Source organism: Talpa occidentalis, unplaced genomic scaffold, assembly GCF_014898055.3.
Source record: "Talpa occidentalis isolate TD23 unplaced genomic scaffold, MPIMG_talOcc4v2.1 talOcc4.3, whole genome shotgun sequence".
Lineage (NCBI taxonomy): Eukaryota > Metazoa > Chordata > Mammalia > Eulipotyphla > Talpidae > Talpa > Talpa occidentalis.
The window spans coordinates 150,282,329-150,301,428 of record NW_023603184.1 but is presented as its reverse complement, the minus strand read 5'-3'; the positions used below and the strand labels follow the sequence as shown (position 1 = coordinate 150,301,428).

At 59.6% G+C, this 19,100-nt stretch overlaps 1 protein-coding gene across 4 annotated transcripts in view; it reads left to right on the top strand.

The window, feature by feature from the left end:
- COL6A3 (collagen type VI alpha 3 chain) overlaps nucleotides 1–19,100 on the top strand; it is a 69,243-nt gene that overhangs the window by 8,912 nt on the left and 41,231 nt on the right. The window contains exons 2-7 of one of the 4 annotated variants that reach the window (XM_037524264.2): nucleotides 2,470–2,584; nucleotides 3,891–4,499; nucleotides 9,510–10,112; nucleotides 14,341–14,925; nucleotides 16,406–17,005; nucleotides 18,077–18,649. In XM_037524264.2, coding sequence (XP_037380161.1) covers nucleotides 2,500–2,584; nucleotides 3,891–4,499; nucleotides 9,510–10,112; nucleotides 14,341–14,925; nucleotides 16,406–17,005; nucleotides 18,077–18,649 — 3,055 coding nt within the window. In that variant the 5' untranslated portion in view covers nucleotides 2,470–2,499. The remainder of the gene's footprint in view (nucleotides 1–2,469; nucleotides 2,585–3,890; nucleotides 4,500–9,509; nucleotides 10,113–14,340; nucleotides 14,926–16,405; nucleotides 17,006–18,076; nucleotides 18,650–19,100) is intronic. The other 3 variants (XM_054700180.1, XM_054700179.1, XM_054700181.1) reach the window with 3 other exon arrangements.

Genomic DNA, 19,100 nt, shown 5'->3' with positions numbered 1-19,100 from the left:
GCGGCCCCCCAGCAGGTCTGGGTGGCGTCTTACATGGCTGTGACGTGCATTTCTCTGGTGGTTGGTGATGCTGAGTACCTTCTTTATGCGTGTTGATCACATGTGTGTCTTCATTGGAGAAACGTCTATTCAAGTCCTTTACCCAATTATTTAATTTTTTTTAAGCGTAGAGCTGGGGTACAGGCCAGAGGTGTGGGTGTGAGAGGATTCACCAGAGACAGAGTGGGGAGCAGAACAGGCAGATCCACTGAAATCCACTGCTCCGGGGGCCGGGGGAAGACAGGAGAGGTCTGCTGCGCCACGTGGGCAGCTCCCTGGCCGGGGATTGAATTCAGGCAGTGGCAATAATAGCGCTGAGACTTAACCCCTAGGCCACCAGGGAGGCCTCTTTTATCCATTTTAAAATGAGATTTTTTTGGTTTGTTTTTGAGTTGTGGGAGTTCTTTTTATATTCTGGATATTAAGGTCCTTTCAGATCTAATGGTTTGCAAATAATTCCCCCTATTTTGTAGATTACTTTTACTCTGTTGATAGTTTCCTTTGCTGCACAGGTTAAATCTGATGTGGTCCCACTTTTCTGTTCTCCCTTTGGTTGCCTGTTGCATTTGGTGTCACATCCAGGAAACCATTGCCAAACCAGATGTTATTAAGCTTTCCTGCTAGGTTTTTCTCCAAGCAGTTTTATAGTTTCATGTCTTACCTTTTAGGATTACATCTTTAATCCATCTCGAGCTGGCTTTGTAAATGGTGTAAGGTGGGGGGTCCAAGTTCATTTTTTGGTACCTAGGTGTGCATTTCATCCAATATCATCTGTTGAAGAGACTTTCCTTTCCCCACGGTGTGAGCTAGACTCCCTTATAGATCATTTTACCATAAATGTGAGGCTTGATGTCTGGGATTTCTATTTAATTCCATTGGGTGATATTTCTGCCTTTCTTCAGGTACCATGTTGTTTTAATTACTGTGGTTTTGCAATATGTTTTAAAATCAGAACATGCGAGGCCTCTAGCTTTGCTTTTCTTTTTCATGATTGTAATATTTCTTCTGGGTCCTTTCCAACCCCACCTGAAGCTTGCAAGAGAGTTATTATGGCTCCTGTGTTATTAACAAGGAAACTGACTTAAAGCCATGATATGCCCTGTCCAAGATAATGTGTGGTGGATCCAGGTCTCTCTATCACCCTATTCCCAACACCATTGATTCCTTATGTGATTCCTAAAATGTTCCAAATTCAGACTCTTGAACCTGATTTACAAGTTGTCATGGGTTACAAAAAAAGTCTATCTTATTATCCTTTCCTTTTATTAAGCTTCAAAGTAGCAGGTGTTTTTTTGCGCCCAGACATCCCTTAACAGTTGTGTGCTTGGGCCGGTGACTCTCTGTACCCCAGTTCCTTCCTCATAAGCAGGGGATTAACATCTACCTGGATGGGTGATGTCAAAACGAGTGAGACTAACTATGAAAACCTCGGTTGGCACAGAGTATGTGCTAAAGGACTCTTGACAACATGGCATCAAAGACGGTGGTTTGATGACATGCCAGCCCACATGTGCTGCGTGTCCCTCCCTGGTGTCCTGTCCGGCTAAGTGTGTCCTGGGTCCAGTGTGGTTAAGGGGAACAGCTCACGGCTAAGTGCCAGTTGCAGCCAGGCCCAGCTCACAGGGATTTGTGGGACCAGTGCAAAGGAAAAATGAAGGCTCCGGCCCAAGAGTTGTCAGAAATTTCAAGAGTGACAGGAAAACCTTATGCCAGCCTAGGGCCCTGTGGGAAGGCAACGTCAGAGACCACAACCTTGGCTAAGGGGAGGAGGAACGAGGTGCTGTCTTGGCCGACAGAGACCCCAGTCAGCCTCTGCAGGGGACCCAGCCCCACGCTGATCTCACTGGGCTGGGGGTGCAGGTGACGAGGCTGGTAGGAAGGTTTGCTGAGGGGTGGGGCTGCTTTGCAGTCTGTAGGGGAGAGGGTGTCTAGTGACAGAATCTGAGCCCATCTGGACGTGAGCCTGACCCTGGAGGTCCTGTGGCAGCCCCCTGGGGCATGGGGACGGGATGCCAAGCCCACAGTCAGCCCCCAGGTCTGCCCTGCAGCCTGCAGAGCCACCCCCCGAGACTGCTCCTGCGGAGGCGGGAGGTGGGCAGATAGCAGAACTTCGCGGGAACCAAAGACCTAGATCACATTAGAGAATCTGGGCAAGACTGGAGGCCCTGTGTGGGCACCTGCCGTGGGGGGCAATGCCTCCTCCCCGGCACTGGCACGGCCCTCTACCCAGGATCCGCATGTCCAGCTGGGACTGCCCGCCCGCGGCTGTCGTGCGTGGGGACCAGCGCCAGCCCTCTGCAGCCCGCCCCCCACTGGGCATGCGCCTGCCTCGCTCGACCTCTCTAGACCCACAGACTTTAGCCCCAGGCCCTCTGAGCAGGGGGCTCTGGGAAGGAGCGCTGACGACTCTCCCCTCACTTCCCCTCCCAGGTTCACACTTGGTGCTCAGACAAAACCACGATGAGGAAACACCACTTGCCCATCGCGGGCCTCCTGTGCCTCCTCCTCTCAGGCCTCTCCTTGACGGGCGCGCAGCAGCAAGCAGGTAAGAGAGCCGCGTCTTCCATGGCCTGCGGGCCGGGCTGGCCTCTGCGAGCGAGCCAGGGCCTCCGTGCCCAGGCTAAACGCTCTTTGCCCAGTGGAGATGGTTTCTTTTACTACAGCCTGTGTTTGATACCAGGGACCTGGTTTGCAAGTGGTGTGTTTTGATACCCGGTATGCAGAAAGCTTGAATTGCAAATATCTCACCCTCCGAAGTGCCCTCCACCAGGCTCTGGGTGGCGCGAACACGAAAAAACAGCCGTTGGTGCTGTTGAGAGTCAACTTGATTTTCCCCGGGGGGGGCAAAGCTGTAATGATCACCCCCTCTCTATAGTGCTGGACACAGAGACATTTTTTCATCTAGACTTTAAAGATTTAAAAAACCAGTTTCCCAAAATTACTGAAAAGAGTTGATCCTCACGAACCTTTTAAAGAAACCACCCGCAGGGTTTTCTTGGAGCACTGCCGCGTGCGTCTGGGGGCTGCCCCGACTCGAGGCCCCTGCAGGCAGTGTGCTCTGCTGGTAGGGGTGCCCTTCACTGAGGGGTGTTGGCTGGGGCGTCTGTCAAGGTAAGTGGAGTGCAGGGGCAGCTGGGACCCACCAGCCTGGTCCCCACCTGCAGAAGGGTGGCCTCAACGTCCCAGTCTGACACCCTGCACCCCCAAAACCTTCTGTGGGAGAACTTGATTCATCTTTGAAAGAGATGAATAAAGAACAACATCTAAGAGGGGTTTCCTGGCTCTGAAAAACACACAGTGGCTGGGTAGAGAGCCTTTCTTCACGCTAGGGCGTCTGGCGAGAGGGAGCCTTCGCCTCTGCCTCCATGTGCGTGGGGCGTCTTCCCGGAAAGGAGTCTATTTATTTATTTTTGCAAATTACACAAGGCACTAGGGGGTCAGTGGAGGAGAAACACTAGTAGCTTCCAAGGTTCCTTTTTACCGAGGCCCAGGTTCAGACTCCTAACCGAAGCACAAATTTGTGCATTTATAAGCCGGTTGGTTGGAGGAGAGCTGGGGGTGCCCTGCTGGTGTTACAAGACACCGCGGTCCTCTGTGTGGCTGGCGGGCCTCCATTTAGTGCTCCCGGTGCCCGGCCAGGGTGGGCCGATGTCGGCACCAGCGAGCTGAGTCCTCGGCCGGGTCCCCACCTCTCAGGTAAGCTGCCCGCCTGCCTGCACCTGCCGTGCTCGCCAGGCTGGCCCGCTGGGGGACGGCGCGGGGCCCCCGGGGTGAGCTGAGGGCGGCTGTGAGCTGATAGGGAGCAACCGCTTGGACGGGAGAAACAGCTAAACCAATGTCTTTTTTTAAAGATGTCAAAAACGGTGCGGCTGCCGATATAATATTTCTAGTGGATTCCTCTCGGAGCCCTGGGAAGGACCATTTCCAACTTGTTCGGGAGTTTCTGTATGATGTTATAGAAGCTTTAGCTGTGGGAGAAAACGATTTCCGTTTTGCCTTGGTCCAGTTCAACGGCAACCCACATACCGAGTTCCTGTTAAACTCGTACAGTTCTAGACAAGACGTCCTCGCCCACGTGTCTGGCATGGCCTACGCCGGGGGCGGCAACCAGACTGGACAGGGGCTAGCGTACGTGATGCAGCACCACCTGGCCGAGGTTGCCGGGAGCCGGGCCGGGGACGGCGTCCCCCAGGTCATTGTAGTGGTGACCGACGGACACTCGGAGGATGGCCTCGCTCTGCCCTCGGGGGAGCTTAAGTCTGCTGACGGTAACCTGTCTGCAGTCGGCGCTGGGGACGCAGGCGTCGAGGAGAAGGCTGGAGGACGGCTCAGGGTGCATGTTTCCAACCTAGAGAACGTAACCTCCCTTCGTGACGTAGTGGGAGATGTAGTGGCCTGCGTGCAGTCGTCCGTGGCCCCAGGGAGGGCTGGAGACACAGAGACCCTTAAAGATGTCACAGGTAAAGCCTCATGGCCACGCCGCCGCCTGGCCGCCCCCAGAGACAAGCTTGGCTCCCCTGGCATTGAGCAGCTCTCTGGCTGGAGGAGGGCAGGTGGAGTGGGGCAGAGATGGCTTTTCGAGGGTTAAAAACAAAGGTTTGAACATCCTCTGTGGTCTCCTGAAGTGAGCGCCCACCACAGGGACAGGGCGTGCTTGGGGACAGGCCCCATTTTAACTCGAAGTGCCCGCGCTGATCTGCGGCCCCTTGAGAGGCAGCGCACCCACCTTCCCAGGACGGGAGGGACCAAGACTCAGCAGGCAGGGGCCAGTCCGCCCACCCTTCTGTCTCAGAGCAGAGGCCGCTTCACCCTGGAGTGGCCGAGCTAGGGAGGGGGTCCGCCCTGTGTCCGCGAGCTGCCCCCGGCTGCTCTGCGGAACTCGCCTCCGGGAATCAGCAGGGCCGGGATCGTAGAGACCTTAGCCATGACCCAGCCCAGTCTAGTTTGAAGACATTGAGTCCCAGGAGTGTGGGTGGTGGGGCCCGGCGTGGAGGCCCTGACTGCTCCTTGCCGGCTCCCCCCCTGCAGCCACCTGGCCCACAGGCGATTTGTTCCCGCCCTCGGGGTGCTCTGGGGTGCTGATCACGCATGCACACGCCATCTGCATGCCATTGCATGAGTGCAGACGTCACTGGTGTCTGTCACTGACCAGCCAGACTCGCTAGCTCTTTCCCACGCCAGGTGTCACGAAGACTGTAGGGAAGGATTTGACCAGGGAAGTCTGGAAGGAGCCTCGCAGCAGCCCCCCTGGCCGTGCCCCGGCGAGCTGTGCGTCGGTGTGGCAGGACAGAGGGACCCCTTGCCATGGAGCGAGTCCGCGCAGCCCTGGAGAGCTGACAGCAAGAGCTCCAGGCGGATAGCGGGGTATTGAGGGGTCCCGAAGGGAGATGTGTGTCCTCCGAGATGCAGGCGAGGTTTGCGTAGACGGGAGGGAGGTGCTGGACTCAGGTCCAGCCTGAGTTGGTGTTGGTAAGAAGAGGCGACGGGAGGAGAAGGGCCGTGGTGTTGGGAGCCCGGGGGCCTTGGAGTCACCGCAGGGACACAAAACATTTGGGGAGCAGCCGCAGCTTGAAGGGACATTGAGCTGTTGCCAGAGCGTCCTTGCTGGGGGCTCCGTAGCATGGCTCCCGGCTTTCTGCAGCTGCGTCAGGCACTCTAGGAAGCAAAGGCGTTCCCAGGTTTGGCGCCCACACAGAGGGATGACGGAGCAGAGAGGAGGCCTGGGGGGAGAGTCAGAGTCCAGTAGCAAGCAGCTCCCCAGCCCAGCTCGGCTGGCTGGGCGGGGCTGGGTCAGGGCGCGAGGCAGGCACAGCGCAGAGCGGGCGATCAGGGCGCCCACTTCTCTCCTGCGCTCGAGAACAGTTGCCGCCAAGAGGGCCTCAGAGGCAGAAATCTGGATGTGAGGCCCTGGTGGGGAGCCCCCTCTGTTCACACAAGACGGCAGACAGAGGAGGACGAAGATGAAGGGAGGCTTTGAGGCTCAGCTCCAGCCAGGGGAGGGGCTGCGGCAGGACAGAGGGGGGTCCAGGGGAAGGGAGAGCTTCCTCATGCAGAGAATACGGGGGAGTTGACGGAACAGCACCAGACACCAGCTTTCTAGAAGAGCGAGCCGGAGTAGGGATGTGGCAGGAGCCGCCTCATGTCAGGGGAGGCGGCCGGCTGTGGGCTGAGAGGATGGCTTCGGGAGGGTGTGCGCGAAGCCTCTCCCCGGGCGGCCCACGGCCTCAGCTGTGTTCCAGGAGGATGCTGGTGCCCAGTGGGTGCCGCCTCTAAAAGGGCGGAGTGGGGGGCAGTCGGGCCACTCAATGCGCCCCAAACAGGCGTCCCCACTGCAGACCACAGACTTTGGCGCTGCACAGGATGCATGCTGGTCCTGCCAGGCTGCAGGAAAAGAATCCCGACCCCATCCCTCTGGGTTATGGGGAAATGACAGGTGGTATAGACAGAGTTGTCACCACCCACTCTGCTGGTGCCTCATGCCCAGTGCCCACAGTTCCCGTCCCGTTTCTGAGGAGAGGGGTAAGAGCTGGCCCGGCATGGAGGGCCAGGGGTGGGGAAGGACGTGTCTTCCTTGACCGACTGAGACTAGAGCGTGGACGAGCCTCCTTCACGCTTAGCAGTGGCCAACCCACACGCAGTCCACCTGCAAGTCCTGGGTGGGCGGCCAGCTCGGGCCGTTGTGCACAGATGAGAAACCTTTGTTTTTATGCCAAGAAAGCGTCTCTGTCCAGTGTCCAAGCCACGAGCAGGTGCATTAATCCCTCCACGTGATCTTTTCTGATTAACGTCACTGAGCAGCTCTTCCCATGTCATGGCCGCTGCATGCCCCACAGCCAACCCACCAATCCATAACAACAGCCATTCCTTCAGTTTTGGGGTAAGATAGTCAGGGGCGTCATGGAAACTGCTGATAGGTGAGGGTCGTCTTTTCCCATTACCTGCGCTGTAGGTAATGGTCCCCATAGAAAGTCCTGGATTATTTATTTTATATAATATATATATACACTTGTGTGTGTGTGTGTGTATATATATGTATATGTCCACGATGCCAGTGTTCTAAATGAACTCTACCCCAGCCGTCAATCCCTGAAAATGTTAAAAAAATTCCTTTATCGTTCTTTTGAAAAGGGAGATCATCGAGGCAGAGCTTTACGCTAAAGCCAAAGTGAAGGGGGCCTGAGGAGCCAGCTTCTCTCCTGTGCACATCAGGAAGACAGCAAATGCTCACAGAACCAACCTACACTGTTGCGTTTGCCTAGGAAGAAAGAACGATCTTTAACATTCATCTCCTGCGAGGGCGCGTCCCTCTCAGGCTCAGGGAGGGGCCTGGCCTGTCCTTCTGTATGTTTCCATGGAACATGCCATGGAGGGGCAGGACTGTGCCCAGACAGCTTCGCCTCTTTAATTTGACACATTCGGGGTCCTCCATGTGCCCCCTTGGAATGCCCTGCTGTGCACGGGGCCCGTGGCTCGTGCCCGCTGAGCGCTGTTCCGGTAACACAGCATGCCCCGTGTCCGCCCGTGGTGCGAGGGCTCTGGTGCCTCGGTGATGGCAGATTATCCAACGTTTTTTCTATGGCCTGTGCCTGAGGGCCTTGCGGAAGGGAACTGGCCAGGGCTTTCCCCCAGAGTCCACTCCCCTTACTTAGGTTATTGCAAATGACAACCCCCAAGTCAGTGGTAACTGAGGAAGGCGCGGGGCACCTGTGATTCAGGCACCGTTTTTCTTTCATTTCTTTCCTTCCTTTAACCGTCTTGGCGTGCCAGGTAGGGGCGCACCTTCCCCGGCCCTCGGGGCCACTGGCTTCCATGTGCGAGGAGGTCAGGTGTGATTTGCGAGCCTCTGGTCGAGTGCTGGGGGGTGGTGGCCACCGTGGGTCACCCCTCGGGCCCAGCACCCTCCCAGCGGCCCTCTTGGGTCTCATGCTTGGGCCACAGAGCAGCAAATGCTTTGGAATTCTTAGCAGGATCCCAGTCTTATTTTACCCTTTTGCATGACAGTTATTGAAAACACAGGAACTTAAATACCGCAGCAAAAAAAAAATTCTCCTTAAATATTTCCTAAGCTCTTTCCAAGTTCATAGCTTAGATCATATACGGTATCTCCAAGGCCCTGTCCTTCTATGTGCAGGGATGTTGGGAAGAAAGGGCGTGTGAGCCCGGCTCCGTGTCACAGCGAGAGCACTTGGGGAGAACAGAATTGCAGGACAGCCAAATTTTATGAGATAAGATTTGTATCTGCTTCCATAGCAACAATAAAAGCAATTTTGTTAGCCCAAGGAAAATTAATTTTAAGTATAAAATATTGTCTGCCATTGAAAAAACCAGAACAAATATGTATGTATGATCACACCTCCGGCAGTCCAGAGGGTGAACATCATCTACACCCACAGGGAGCCTCTTCCTGTCCCAGAGAAACACTTGTTCCATTTATGAGAATATGGATTCTGCTTTTCTTCTGAAGAGTAGAAGCTTTTTAGCTGACTCTCTGGAATATTCCATCCAGGTTTGTGCGTACCTGGGCTGTTATTCCTCGCTCAGTGCTTCCAGAAAGCCCTATTCTCAGAAACAAATGGAAGAGTCACGCTGTCCTGGTGGGGAGGGGCGAGTCTTGGTCAGCATCTCCTGGTCCATTTGTACAAGCCCAGCAAACTCTGCTTTCAGTGCTCCGGCCCGCGAGGCAATGTTAGGGCGTCATAAAAACAAGGTTGGATAATGATGTCATGACTGGCTTCCTGTCACTCCGCCTAACACGGCTCTGCATTGTGTGACTGAATACAGAGGCAATGGCAGGACGAGGCCCAGGAGGCCACAAGCCCAGCCCCAGCCCCGCACTGCATCTAACCAACTAAGAAGCTAGAGAAACGAAAGAAAATCGAACCAAAAACGTATCAGAGTATTTCAGAATCAAACCTGCAAAAGCAGCTGGAGTGGTTCGCTCAGGCCCCAGAGTTGCATGGATGTAGCCATTTTAGTTTTTTAAGAAACTCAGAAGAAACAGCAGTTGCTGGAGGAATGACGTATTTAACACATGGGGTGGTGAGTCACCCACATGTTCTGAGATTCCACTCTGCAGCTGTCGATTTGGACAAAGAAAATTCTTATAATCACTGCAGGATTAGAAGAGAAAATCCCCCAGACTAGAAATCCTCCTGGGCCTTTAGAAATTTCTAGAACACGTACCCAAGACGTCCCCCTTAGAAAAGCAACTGTGCTCTAAAATCCAGTGACAAAGGTGGCACAGGAGAAAATGTGCTTCACGTCCCCTGTTGCGCCCCAGCTGTCTCAAAGTTGCCTCTTATCCATTCAGAATGCAGAGGAGAAACTCACGCCCTTGGTCTGTGTCTGTCTGTGTGTCCAGATTGCGTGTTTCTTACTGGTGTGCAAAGAAACATGTCAGAACACTGAGCGATGCATGTGGTCACTGGTCCTAACGCTTTCACATTTTTTTGCATTTCTTTCTTTTAAAGCACAAGACTCCGCTGACATTATTTTCCTTATTGATGGATCAAACAACACCGGAAGTGTCCATTTCCCGGTCATTCGTGACTTCCTTGTAAATCTCCTTGAGAGACTCTCGGTCGGACCTCAGCAGACCCGAGTGGGGGTGGTCCAGTATAGCGATGAGCCCAGAACCATGTTCTCCTTGGACACCTACCCCACCAAGGCGCAGGTTCTGGATGCAGTGAAGGCCCTGGGGTTCGCTGGCGGGGAGCTGGCCAACATCGGCCAGGCCCTTGAGTTCGTGGTGGAGAACCACTTCACCCGGGTGGGGGGCAGCCGCGTGGAGGAAGGGGTTCCCCAGGTGCTGGTCCTCATTAGTGCCGGGCCCTCTAGTGACGAGATCCACGACGGGGTGGTGGCCCTGAAGCAGGCTAGTGTGTTCTCGTTCGGCCTCGGAGCCCAGGCCGCCTCCAGGGCAGAGCTGCAGCACGTGGCCACCAATGACAACCTGGTGTTCACGGTCCCGGAATTCCGTAGCTTGGGGGAGCTCCAGGAGCAGTTACTGCCCTACATTGTCGGAGTGGCCCAAAGGCACATTGTGCTGCAGCCGCCAACCATTGTCACACAAGGTACGTATGCCCTCTCCTCCCGCGGGGGGAGGCGCGTTGGGGGGCGCAGTGAGCGGGTACCAGGATGACTGGCCTCGGGAGAAGCTGTAAGTACCTCAGCCGAGTCCCTCCGAGAAGCACTGGCTGCTGGACGTGTCGTCCACGGTTGAAATCGGGCAGGGGGTCGGGGGGGCTCGGAGCTCAAGTTCTCCAGGAGATCCAGGATGCGCTGGCACTGAGCGTCGTCGCCGTGGTTGTGTCGTCACCGTGGCTGCGTCCTCTGTGCGTCAGCCGCCTCTGGAAAGCGGCCTCAGGGCTCTGCCACGCTGGGTGTGGCTCGTGGCTCCTCCCTGAGAGTCGCTGCTGGACGCCTGCTCCCACGTCCAAGTGGGGGCCCCGGGGCCCTCTGTGCTTCCCAGTGGCTCTTTTGAGGTGGGCTTATGGCCACGCAAATGGACAACCCATGGGGGTCATTTCAAAAACATGAAACTCACCAACCACACAACAAATCCCGACCCCACGAATGCGGGCGGTGGCGGGTGAGCTTCCCACGCGGGGACAGTGAGGCCCGCAGAGCTGCTGGTCCTCCCGGGTGTGGCCTGCAGGGGGACTGCGGGGCTGCCCACCGCAGCCAGGCTGGCTCTGAGGGGACGTGGCGTCCCAGACATCCTCCAGCTGCTTCTGCTCGGGAAGAGCCAACAGTAGAACGTGAGCCGCAGGCGCCACCACACACCCAGGAGCGTCATGTCAGCCCAGGGCTCTGGGCCCTGGAGGGACGCCAGAAACACCCACTGCACGAGGCGGCAGGGCCAGGTCCATCTTCCCGGCGTTGCCTACCAGAAGAGAGTGCTCTGGCTGTGAGGGGCAGCCGTCTGCACACCAGAAAGGCCGAGGCTCTGTGCAGCCGGACCGGGGGCCTCGGGTGTCCACGATGTCCCCACCTGATAAAGTGTCCTGAGACTCTGCTCTCCCTTCATTTGGCTCCAAGTTCATGACCCAGGTCAGGCCAACGGGTGCCGTTTAGTCAATTAGGGTCTCCGTGTCCCCCAACACTTTCCAGAAATACCCAGCTCAGTTCTGGGTGGCAGAGTCACTGGGACTCCTCAGAAGGCTGGTTCTGGGCTCAGCCCTCAGCTTCGTGGTCCTCGTGGCGCCTGGGCAGGGGCCACTCATGGCCTGGGCAACCATCGCAGCAAAGACTTCGATGACCACGGTGGCTGCCCGCCGGCGGCTTCCACCGCGTATGGAGGGAGAGGACGCCTGGGCCCCGCTGCCGAGGAGCCAAGGGGGACGATCAAGAGCACCGGGGAGGTTCCCCTCCCCTCCCCCTGTGGCCTGTGCGGTGAGGGCCAGTGGATCGGTGGGGGCAGAGAGCGGAGCACTTAATGTCCACCTGGGGGCTCGTCAACATGTCTGAGGGGGCGTTGCCATGAAGATGACCAGGCGCGAGGGACATCTGAAGGGGCTCCCTTGGAGCCAGGCGTCCCAGCACGGCAGCAGGGAGCAGAGTGGGCAGCACTGTGGGCGACTGGTTGGCAGACTGTGTTTGAAACAGGAGGGGGGATGGTCACGCACCCCTGGCCTGCAAGGCCCGCAGGGAGCAGCGTCCTGGGGACACCGTGCTGTTGGGTTCAGGCCTACCTCCTGAGGAGCAGCGGCCAATCCCGGCCCGGGGCCGCGGTGAGAGGGCCTGGGCGGCCCCCCGAGGGCTCTGCCCAGGATGTGTCCCTGTCCTGGAGGCGGTGCAGGGGCCCCAAGGTTCCAGTCTCCTGCTGAGGCCATTGTGGCACAGCTGCCTTATCCTACACACCAGAACCCCGGGATTCCCGAGAGGCTGGGGTCTGGAGCCTGGCCCAGCCCGAAGCAAAGTCAGTAATTCAATTATTCCTTGAGTCATCAGCGTGCTCAGGGCTTGTTATGTTTGGCGAAGCCCAGCTCGAGGTGCTTTACCTGATACGCGCTCCTCGGAATTCCGTCAAAATCATCAGCGGCCTCTTCCTAACCAGAGGGGATTTCTGCCCAGGACCCGCCTCTGTGCGTCTCAGCACCCCCCCGGGGTTCCTGCTCCACCCGCTTCCGTGTCTCCCCACATCTGGGCGTCTGTCCTGGCCATGGAGGCCCATCCTTGGACTGCATCGTCAGGCTGTGGGTGGGAGGAGGTGGTAAAAACTGCTCCCTAGCGCTGTTTCCCTGCTCCTGCCCCACACGTCGGCCTCAGCTGGGCTCCGCAGGAACCGCTCACGGCCACCATTGCTGGACGGGGCTCTGGCGCAGGCTGGACCCCCAACGAGTGGCACAGCCACCCTCCAGATCTCTCTGCAGCAAAGTGGAGGCCAAGGCAAAGATCAAAGGTCAACAGACAACCAAGAGGGAAGGAAGCCCCGAGGGACATTGCCATGGTGACAGTGGGATGTCAAGGAAAGGCTCAGCGACTTGGGGTCACCACCGGTCAGCAGGCGCCGAGGGCTGTATCAGACGAGGCCTCAGTGCTCACAAAGCTACACTCCCCACCAGGCGTGGCCACCCCGGATTCCGAGCACGTGGCCCCCAGGCCCCTCTGTCTTAAGATGCCACCTCCAGGCAGTTGCAGGGCTGCCCTGCCCAGCCGCACGGCCCTGCTCTGCTTGGGAATGAGCCGCATTTTAAAAAGACACTAGAGGCGGCACTTGCATTCCTAGAAAGTTCCTCGCTCTGGCCCAGGCTTTCCCGTGCCCAGGGCGCTGTGACCTGCGTCTGCTTCTGGCCGCCACGTGACTGAGCCCTGCTGGCCGAGGCCGGGCCTCGCGGTCTCCCCAGATTGTTGCTGCCACTTAACAGGGGGCTGACTCGCTCCAGATGGGTCCTCACCAGGCTGGGGCGGGACGGGCGCCCCTCAGCCAGGAGCTGCGCATCAGGCTTGGGGCGGTGGCTGGAAGCGCAGCTGTTGGTCCTGTGTCACCACCTGGCAAGGACGGGCCTGGGCGGCTCCCGACCCACGGGGGGCGGTGTCTCGGGCGCCGCTGGGGCTGGCCGGCGGCTGCTCTCTGTGGTCCTTCTCGTGGACTTGGCCAGCGAGGGGCAGGAGACCGTGGCCCTGGCACCGGTCAGCACCCAGCCCAGGACCCCTGTGTCAGCGGGTGGCTGTGCCGACCCCGAGGGCCAGGAAGCCCCGAGCTCCACCGCTGGGGTCAGAGCCCCACCCAGACGCTGTGGCTCTCAGGGGCGAGCTCCTGAGAGGAGGCGTCCACCGGCACATGAACACCGCCAGGGCTGACGCCCCCCGCTGACCGTCCACCGAGGGAGCCCTTGGGCCGCCCCACACCTCCCCCCCGCGCCCACCTCCACACCTGCTCCCCTGCGCCCCCATGTCCCTGCCTTCCCCAGCCCCCAGCTCCCCGGCCCCGCCCCACACCTCCACCCCCGTGGCTCCCCACCTGCCCCCACAAACGTATCCCCAAGCCCCCCCATATCTCTGCCCCCCACACCTCTGTTCCATGCCCCTGCCCCACTCCACACCACATCCCCACACCGCACCCCCACACCTCTGTTCCCACGCGCTCCCCCATGCACCGTCCCCCATGCCCCCACGACCTGATTGCAGGGGCAGAGCTGCCTGCTCGCCCTAACGCTCCCCTAAGGGCAGAGGCCCAGGCCCCGCGGGTGGTCGCTCTCCTCCCTCCTCCCGCCCCCGGCCCCATGGTACCCCGGGCCTCACTGCCAGCAGGATGTGGCCAACTGACGAGGCTGCCCCATGGGGGTCCAGGCAGGCCAGTCTGGGGGTGCAACCACAGACGCCCACGCGAGTCTGTTTCTGGAAAGGGCTTTGTGTCACTTGCTGGTTTTGAAGCTGCCTTCCTTTTTATAAATTTTATGAGATCAAGAAATTGGTTTTCTTCTCTGAAAAATCAAGATGTGGGAAACAGACTGAGGGAAGGGGGCGCTTATGCTCGCGCGGTTGTGCACGCCCCGCCAGTGCGTGTGGATGGGAGCCGGGGCCGAGGGGCGCATGGGGGGCCGCCCCGGCCTGGCCTCTAAGCCCACGTGGGCTGAGCGCACCCTACTAGAATGGGGTTCCTCTCTGGGCGACAGTTTTGTAAAAGAGAGCAGTAGTGGGTGGGGGAGGGCGGGCCGTGACTAACACAGGCGTGACCGTCTCCCTGGGGTGCCCCGCCTGGGGCAGGCGGGGCCGGGGGGCCCAGGGGGTGGGGCGCGGGGCTAGCGGAGCGCGCACTAAGGCCTTGCACTCACCTTCTCGCGTTGCTGCCCACAGTCATCGAGGTGAACAAGAGGGACATAGTTTTCCTGGTGGACGGCTCGGCAGCTCTGGGGCCCCTCAATTTCAACGCCATCCGGGAGTTCATCATCCGAGTGGTGCAGAAGCTGGAGATCGGCCAGGACCTCATCCAGGTGGCCGTGGCGCAGTACGGAGACAGCGTGCGGCCCGAGTTCTACTTCAACAACTACTCCTCCAAGAGGGACGTGGTGGCCGCCCTGCGGCGGATGCAGCCCCTGGACAGCCCGGCCCTCTACACGGGCTCCGCGCTCGACTACGTGCGCAGCAACCTGTTCACCGGCGCCACCGGCTACCGCGCCGCCGAGGGGGTGCCCAGGCTGCTGGTGCTCATCACGGGCGGGCGGTCGCAGGACGAGGTCAGCCGGCCGGCCCAGGAGCTGAAGCGCAGCGGCATCCTGACCTTCGCCGTGGGGAGCAAGGCCGCTGACCAGGCGCAGCTGGAGGAGATCGCCTTCGACCCGTCCCTGGTGTTCGTCCCCGCCGAGTTCCGGGCCGCGCCCCTGCAGGGCTTGCTGCCCAACTTGCTGGCGCCCCTGAGGACCCTCTCTGGAACCACGGAAGGTAGGTGGGGCCGCGCTGGAGGCGCGACAGGACAGCTCTGTTTCAGCCAAGGGATGCGCCGAGTGACCAAAGCAGCAGCCCCCGCGGGGTTTGCGCCCCTTTCCTGTGACCCCGCCCCCTTCCCAACCGCGAATTCTATGACTTAAAACACCATATGATACAATCAGGGCAAGACTGAGGTCCCAGAAGGAGGGTGTCCGAGGAACTGCAGGCCCCGGGAGCCCCACCTCTGCAGCGCTGGCCGGGCTGTTTCCTTCTGACCCCTTTGCCAGATGCTGGGACCTTCCACTCCTGTGGGGTGCAGCTTCCTTCTCCCGCCCCCAAGAGGCAGCCCTGCTCTCCTTCCCTGAGCTGAGGGTCCACTTCCAAGTGACCCAGACCTGGCCAGCGAGGACGCGCCCCTGGCCCCTGTCTGAAGGGGTTGGCTTCATGGGAAGGCAGGGCCGGGGTCAGGTGCTGACACGCAGCCGCCCGTCTGTCCAGCCCTCAGAGCAGGGCGGTCAGTGCAGTCATTTTTTAAGAAGTTGCAGTGCTTGGGGGCTCCCCGATCGGGGCACCTCGGCCCTCTGTCCTTAGTGGAGATGAACGCTGCGGCTCGCACTTCTCCGCCTCGGTGCCACCCAAAGGTTTTAGGGTTATAGGGTGCATGAGCCGGCGCACAAACACGCTCCCCCTCTTGTCTCTCTCTGTCTCTCCCTCCCTCTTCTTCCAACTTCTAGTCCACAAGTCCATAGCCGAAGCTCACCCTGATGGGGCAGGGTGAAATTAAGGTTCCTTTAAGGAAGAAACGCAGAGTAAGGATTTTCCAGGCATGTGCTAAATGTGTTGAGGAAAATGCTCCAATTTGAGAATTTCTTTTGTCCTACGTGACCTCACGCACAGCCAGGGGCTCTGTGTTTCCTTGAGTCTCCTGACCCGGAGCCCGCGAGCCCGCGTTGCAGGGCTGCCGGGCGGGCCGTGCCCTGAGTAGAGATGAAGGCGGGGGTCCCGGTGAGAGCGTGGCTAGAACCGCTCCCCTTTATCGATGTTTCAGCCTCGAGGCCCTCAGTGTTGCCTGACGTGGCCCCTGCGCTCTCGGGGCGTGCTTGAGGTGGACCCGGAAGGGCCAGTCTCACGGGTGTCCACCTGCAGCAGATTGGAAAGTGAGGTGGCACCGCTTGCGGCCACGTCACCCTTGTAGAATCCATTTCCAGGCCAGGCTCCGTCTGTTTCAAGGATTCTGACCGTTTCTGTTGTCTGCAAACCTCCTGCCCTCGGCCCTGTGTCCACTCTCTCTGCACCCACTTGTCTCGTCTGGTCACGTCGGCTGTCGCCACGCCTGCCCGCCCCACCCCCCGCCTGGGGTGCGCACAGCCGGGCCTGCACAGGGCGGGCACGCTTCGCTCCTGGCGTCTGTCCCGAAGCGGGCATGCGTGTCCCCGCGCGGGCACACATGACGGTCTCCGTGCCTGTCTCACTTGTTTTCTGTGCTCCACTGCAGTTCACGCAAACAAAAGGGATATCATCTTTCTTTTGGATGGATCGCTCAACGTGGGAAAGAACAATTTCCCTTATGTGCGGGACTTTGTAACCAGCGTAGTTAGCAGCCTTGACGTGGGCAGCGACAGCATCCGCGTCGGTGTAGTGCAGTTTAGCGACACTCCGGCCACGGAGTTCTCCCTGAACCAGTACCAGACAAAGCCAGACTTGCTCGCCCACCTGCAGCAGCTGCAGCTCCAGGGGGGCTCGGGCCTGAACACCGGCTCGGCCCTGAGCTATGTCCTGGCCAACCACTTCACCGAAGCCGGGGGCAGCAGGATCCGGGAACAGGTGCCCCAGCTGCTGCTCCTGCTCACGGCCGGGCGGGCCCAGGACGCCTACTTGCACGCTGCCAACGCCCTGGCGCGGGCGGGCGTGCTCACCTTCTGCGTGGGGGCGCGCCAGGCCGACAGGGCGGAGCTCGAGCAGATCGCTTTTAACCCGAGCCTGGTGTACCTCATGGACGATTTCAGCTCCCTGCCCGCTTTGCCGCAGCAGCTGATTCAGCCCCTCACCACGTATGTTAGTGGAGGTGTGGAGGAGGTGGCCCTCGCCCAGCCAGGTAACCCGCACGACAGCGTCCCCGGGGGGCCGGGGGGCCCGGCCTGAGCTCCAGAGTGGGGTGTGCGCTGGAAGGACGGTTGGGGCCCCGGGGCTTGAGACACTGTACCAGCAAGCTTTGGTCACCCGCCCAGGCGGGACTGGCCCACGGAAGCAAGTCCAGAAAATGCAGCTCGTGTTCTGCCGTCTTATCCCCCCCTTATTCAGAAGCCACCCGCCCCTGCCCCCCTTCCTGTGAACACCCCAGAGTGAAAATCGAGATGAGAATGAGCGACAAGGCCCAGAGAGAGCGCTGGTCCCTTTCATACGTGACGATGCACAGGGGCGTGTAGACACGGACATTCTTTTCTTTGCTCCTGCTGCTCCTGCCGCGCCACCTGTCCCGGGCTCTGTTTCCATGTGACGTGAAACGGCTTCCACAGGAAGCGCGTGGTGCAATTGTTACCACGGCAGACCCCGGTGGCCGTGAGGCAGGTGTGCTCCTCCTACCAGCTTGCTGACGTCACACGCTTGGGCAGCAGGTCTGGACCAGTTGAAACGGATTCGAATAATTCTAACCCCTGTTTCTACTGAAAACAGTGTTCCTGGGGCACATGGCCGGCCCTGCGGGCTGCGTCCCCTCCGCTCTCGTCCCACTCGGGCACTCTGGGGGCCAGCCCACACCTCATATTTCTTGGAGAACCTCCTGGGAGGTCAGCTCGGTGTCCCCGGCTGGTTCACCCTTGGCAACTGTGCCCGAGACACAGGGCAGTTGATTGCTGTAGCAACGGCCACGTTCCAATGCCGTGCCTGTGACCACTGCTCACGGTCCGTCCCTAACTGTCCGCTGCGGGCGGAGCCCGGCCTCCTGTGCCTTGCTCTGTGGAGCGCGAGCTCCAGGCCTCCTGCGGTTGTCCCGGCCCTTAGCAAAGGTGCTCTCTCTGAGGGGGTGTTTCCCGGCAGCTGGGGGCCCTTCTCTTGCTGGTACAGTGCTCAGCAGAAGCCGGCGCTGCCTGGCCGGCCGGTGGAGAGGGGGAGGTCGCTGTGGTGTGTTGCCTCCCCACCCTCACTGTGTTGTCCGCTCGCCCCGCAGAGAGCAAGCGGGACGTCCTCTTCCTGTTTGACGGCTCGGCCAACCTTGTGGGCCAGTTCCCCGGCGTCCGGGACTTCCTCTACAAGGTCATCGAGGAGCTGGACGTGAGGCCGGACGGGACCCGCGTGGCGGTGGCCCAGTACAGCGACGACGTCAGAGTGGAGTCCCGCTTCGACCAGCACCAGCACAAGCCCGAGATCCTGAACCTGGTGAAGAGGATGAAGATTAAGACGGGCAAACCGCTCAACCTGGGCCTGGCGCTGGACTACGCGCAGAAGCACATCTTCGTGCCGTCGGCTGGCAGCCGCGCGGAGGACGGGGTGCTGCAGCTGCTGGTGCTGCTGGTGGCCGGGAAGGCTTCGGACCACGTGGAGGAGCCGGCCAGGAGGCTGAAGCAGAGCGGCGTGGTGCCCTTCGTCCTGCAGGCCAAGAGCGCGGACCCCGCCGAGCTGGAGCTCGTCGTGCTGTCCCCCGCCTTCATCCTGGCCGCGGAGTCGCTCCCCAAGATCGGAGAGCTTCAGCCACAGATCGTCAACCTCCTGAAGTCCGTGCACAATGGGGCGGCGACGCCAGGTATGGCCGCGGTGGGGAGCTGCTCCCTGGCGTGGGCTGACGGTGGCTGGTGCAGGGAGACCTCGGTGGGTCCCCTGGGAAGGCAGAGAGCGGGGGGTGGTTTCTGCAGGAGCGGGGGTCATGCTCTCCTTTCTCCACTCTGACTCTTCTGCTCTCTGGGGCAAACCAGGAGAATCAGGGTGATTTTTTTTTTTAAAGATATATTTATTTATTTATACAAGCACTGGGGACCGTCAGAAGCGCGGGAGGGCGAGAGAATTCACCAGAGCCAGAGCGGGGAACAGAACAGGCAGAAGGACCGAGGTACACTGCTGAGGGGAGCAGCGGGCGGCAGGAGAGGTCTGCGCGCCATGTGGGACCCTCGCTCGGCGGCCGGGGATCGAACCGGCGCTGCAGAGGCTGCGGGCAGCTTCGCAACCCAGCGCTCAACCGCTGTGCCACCAGGGGAGGC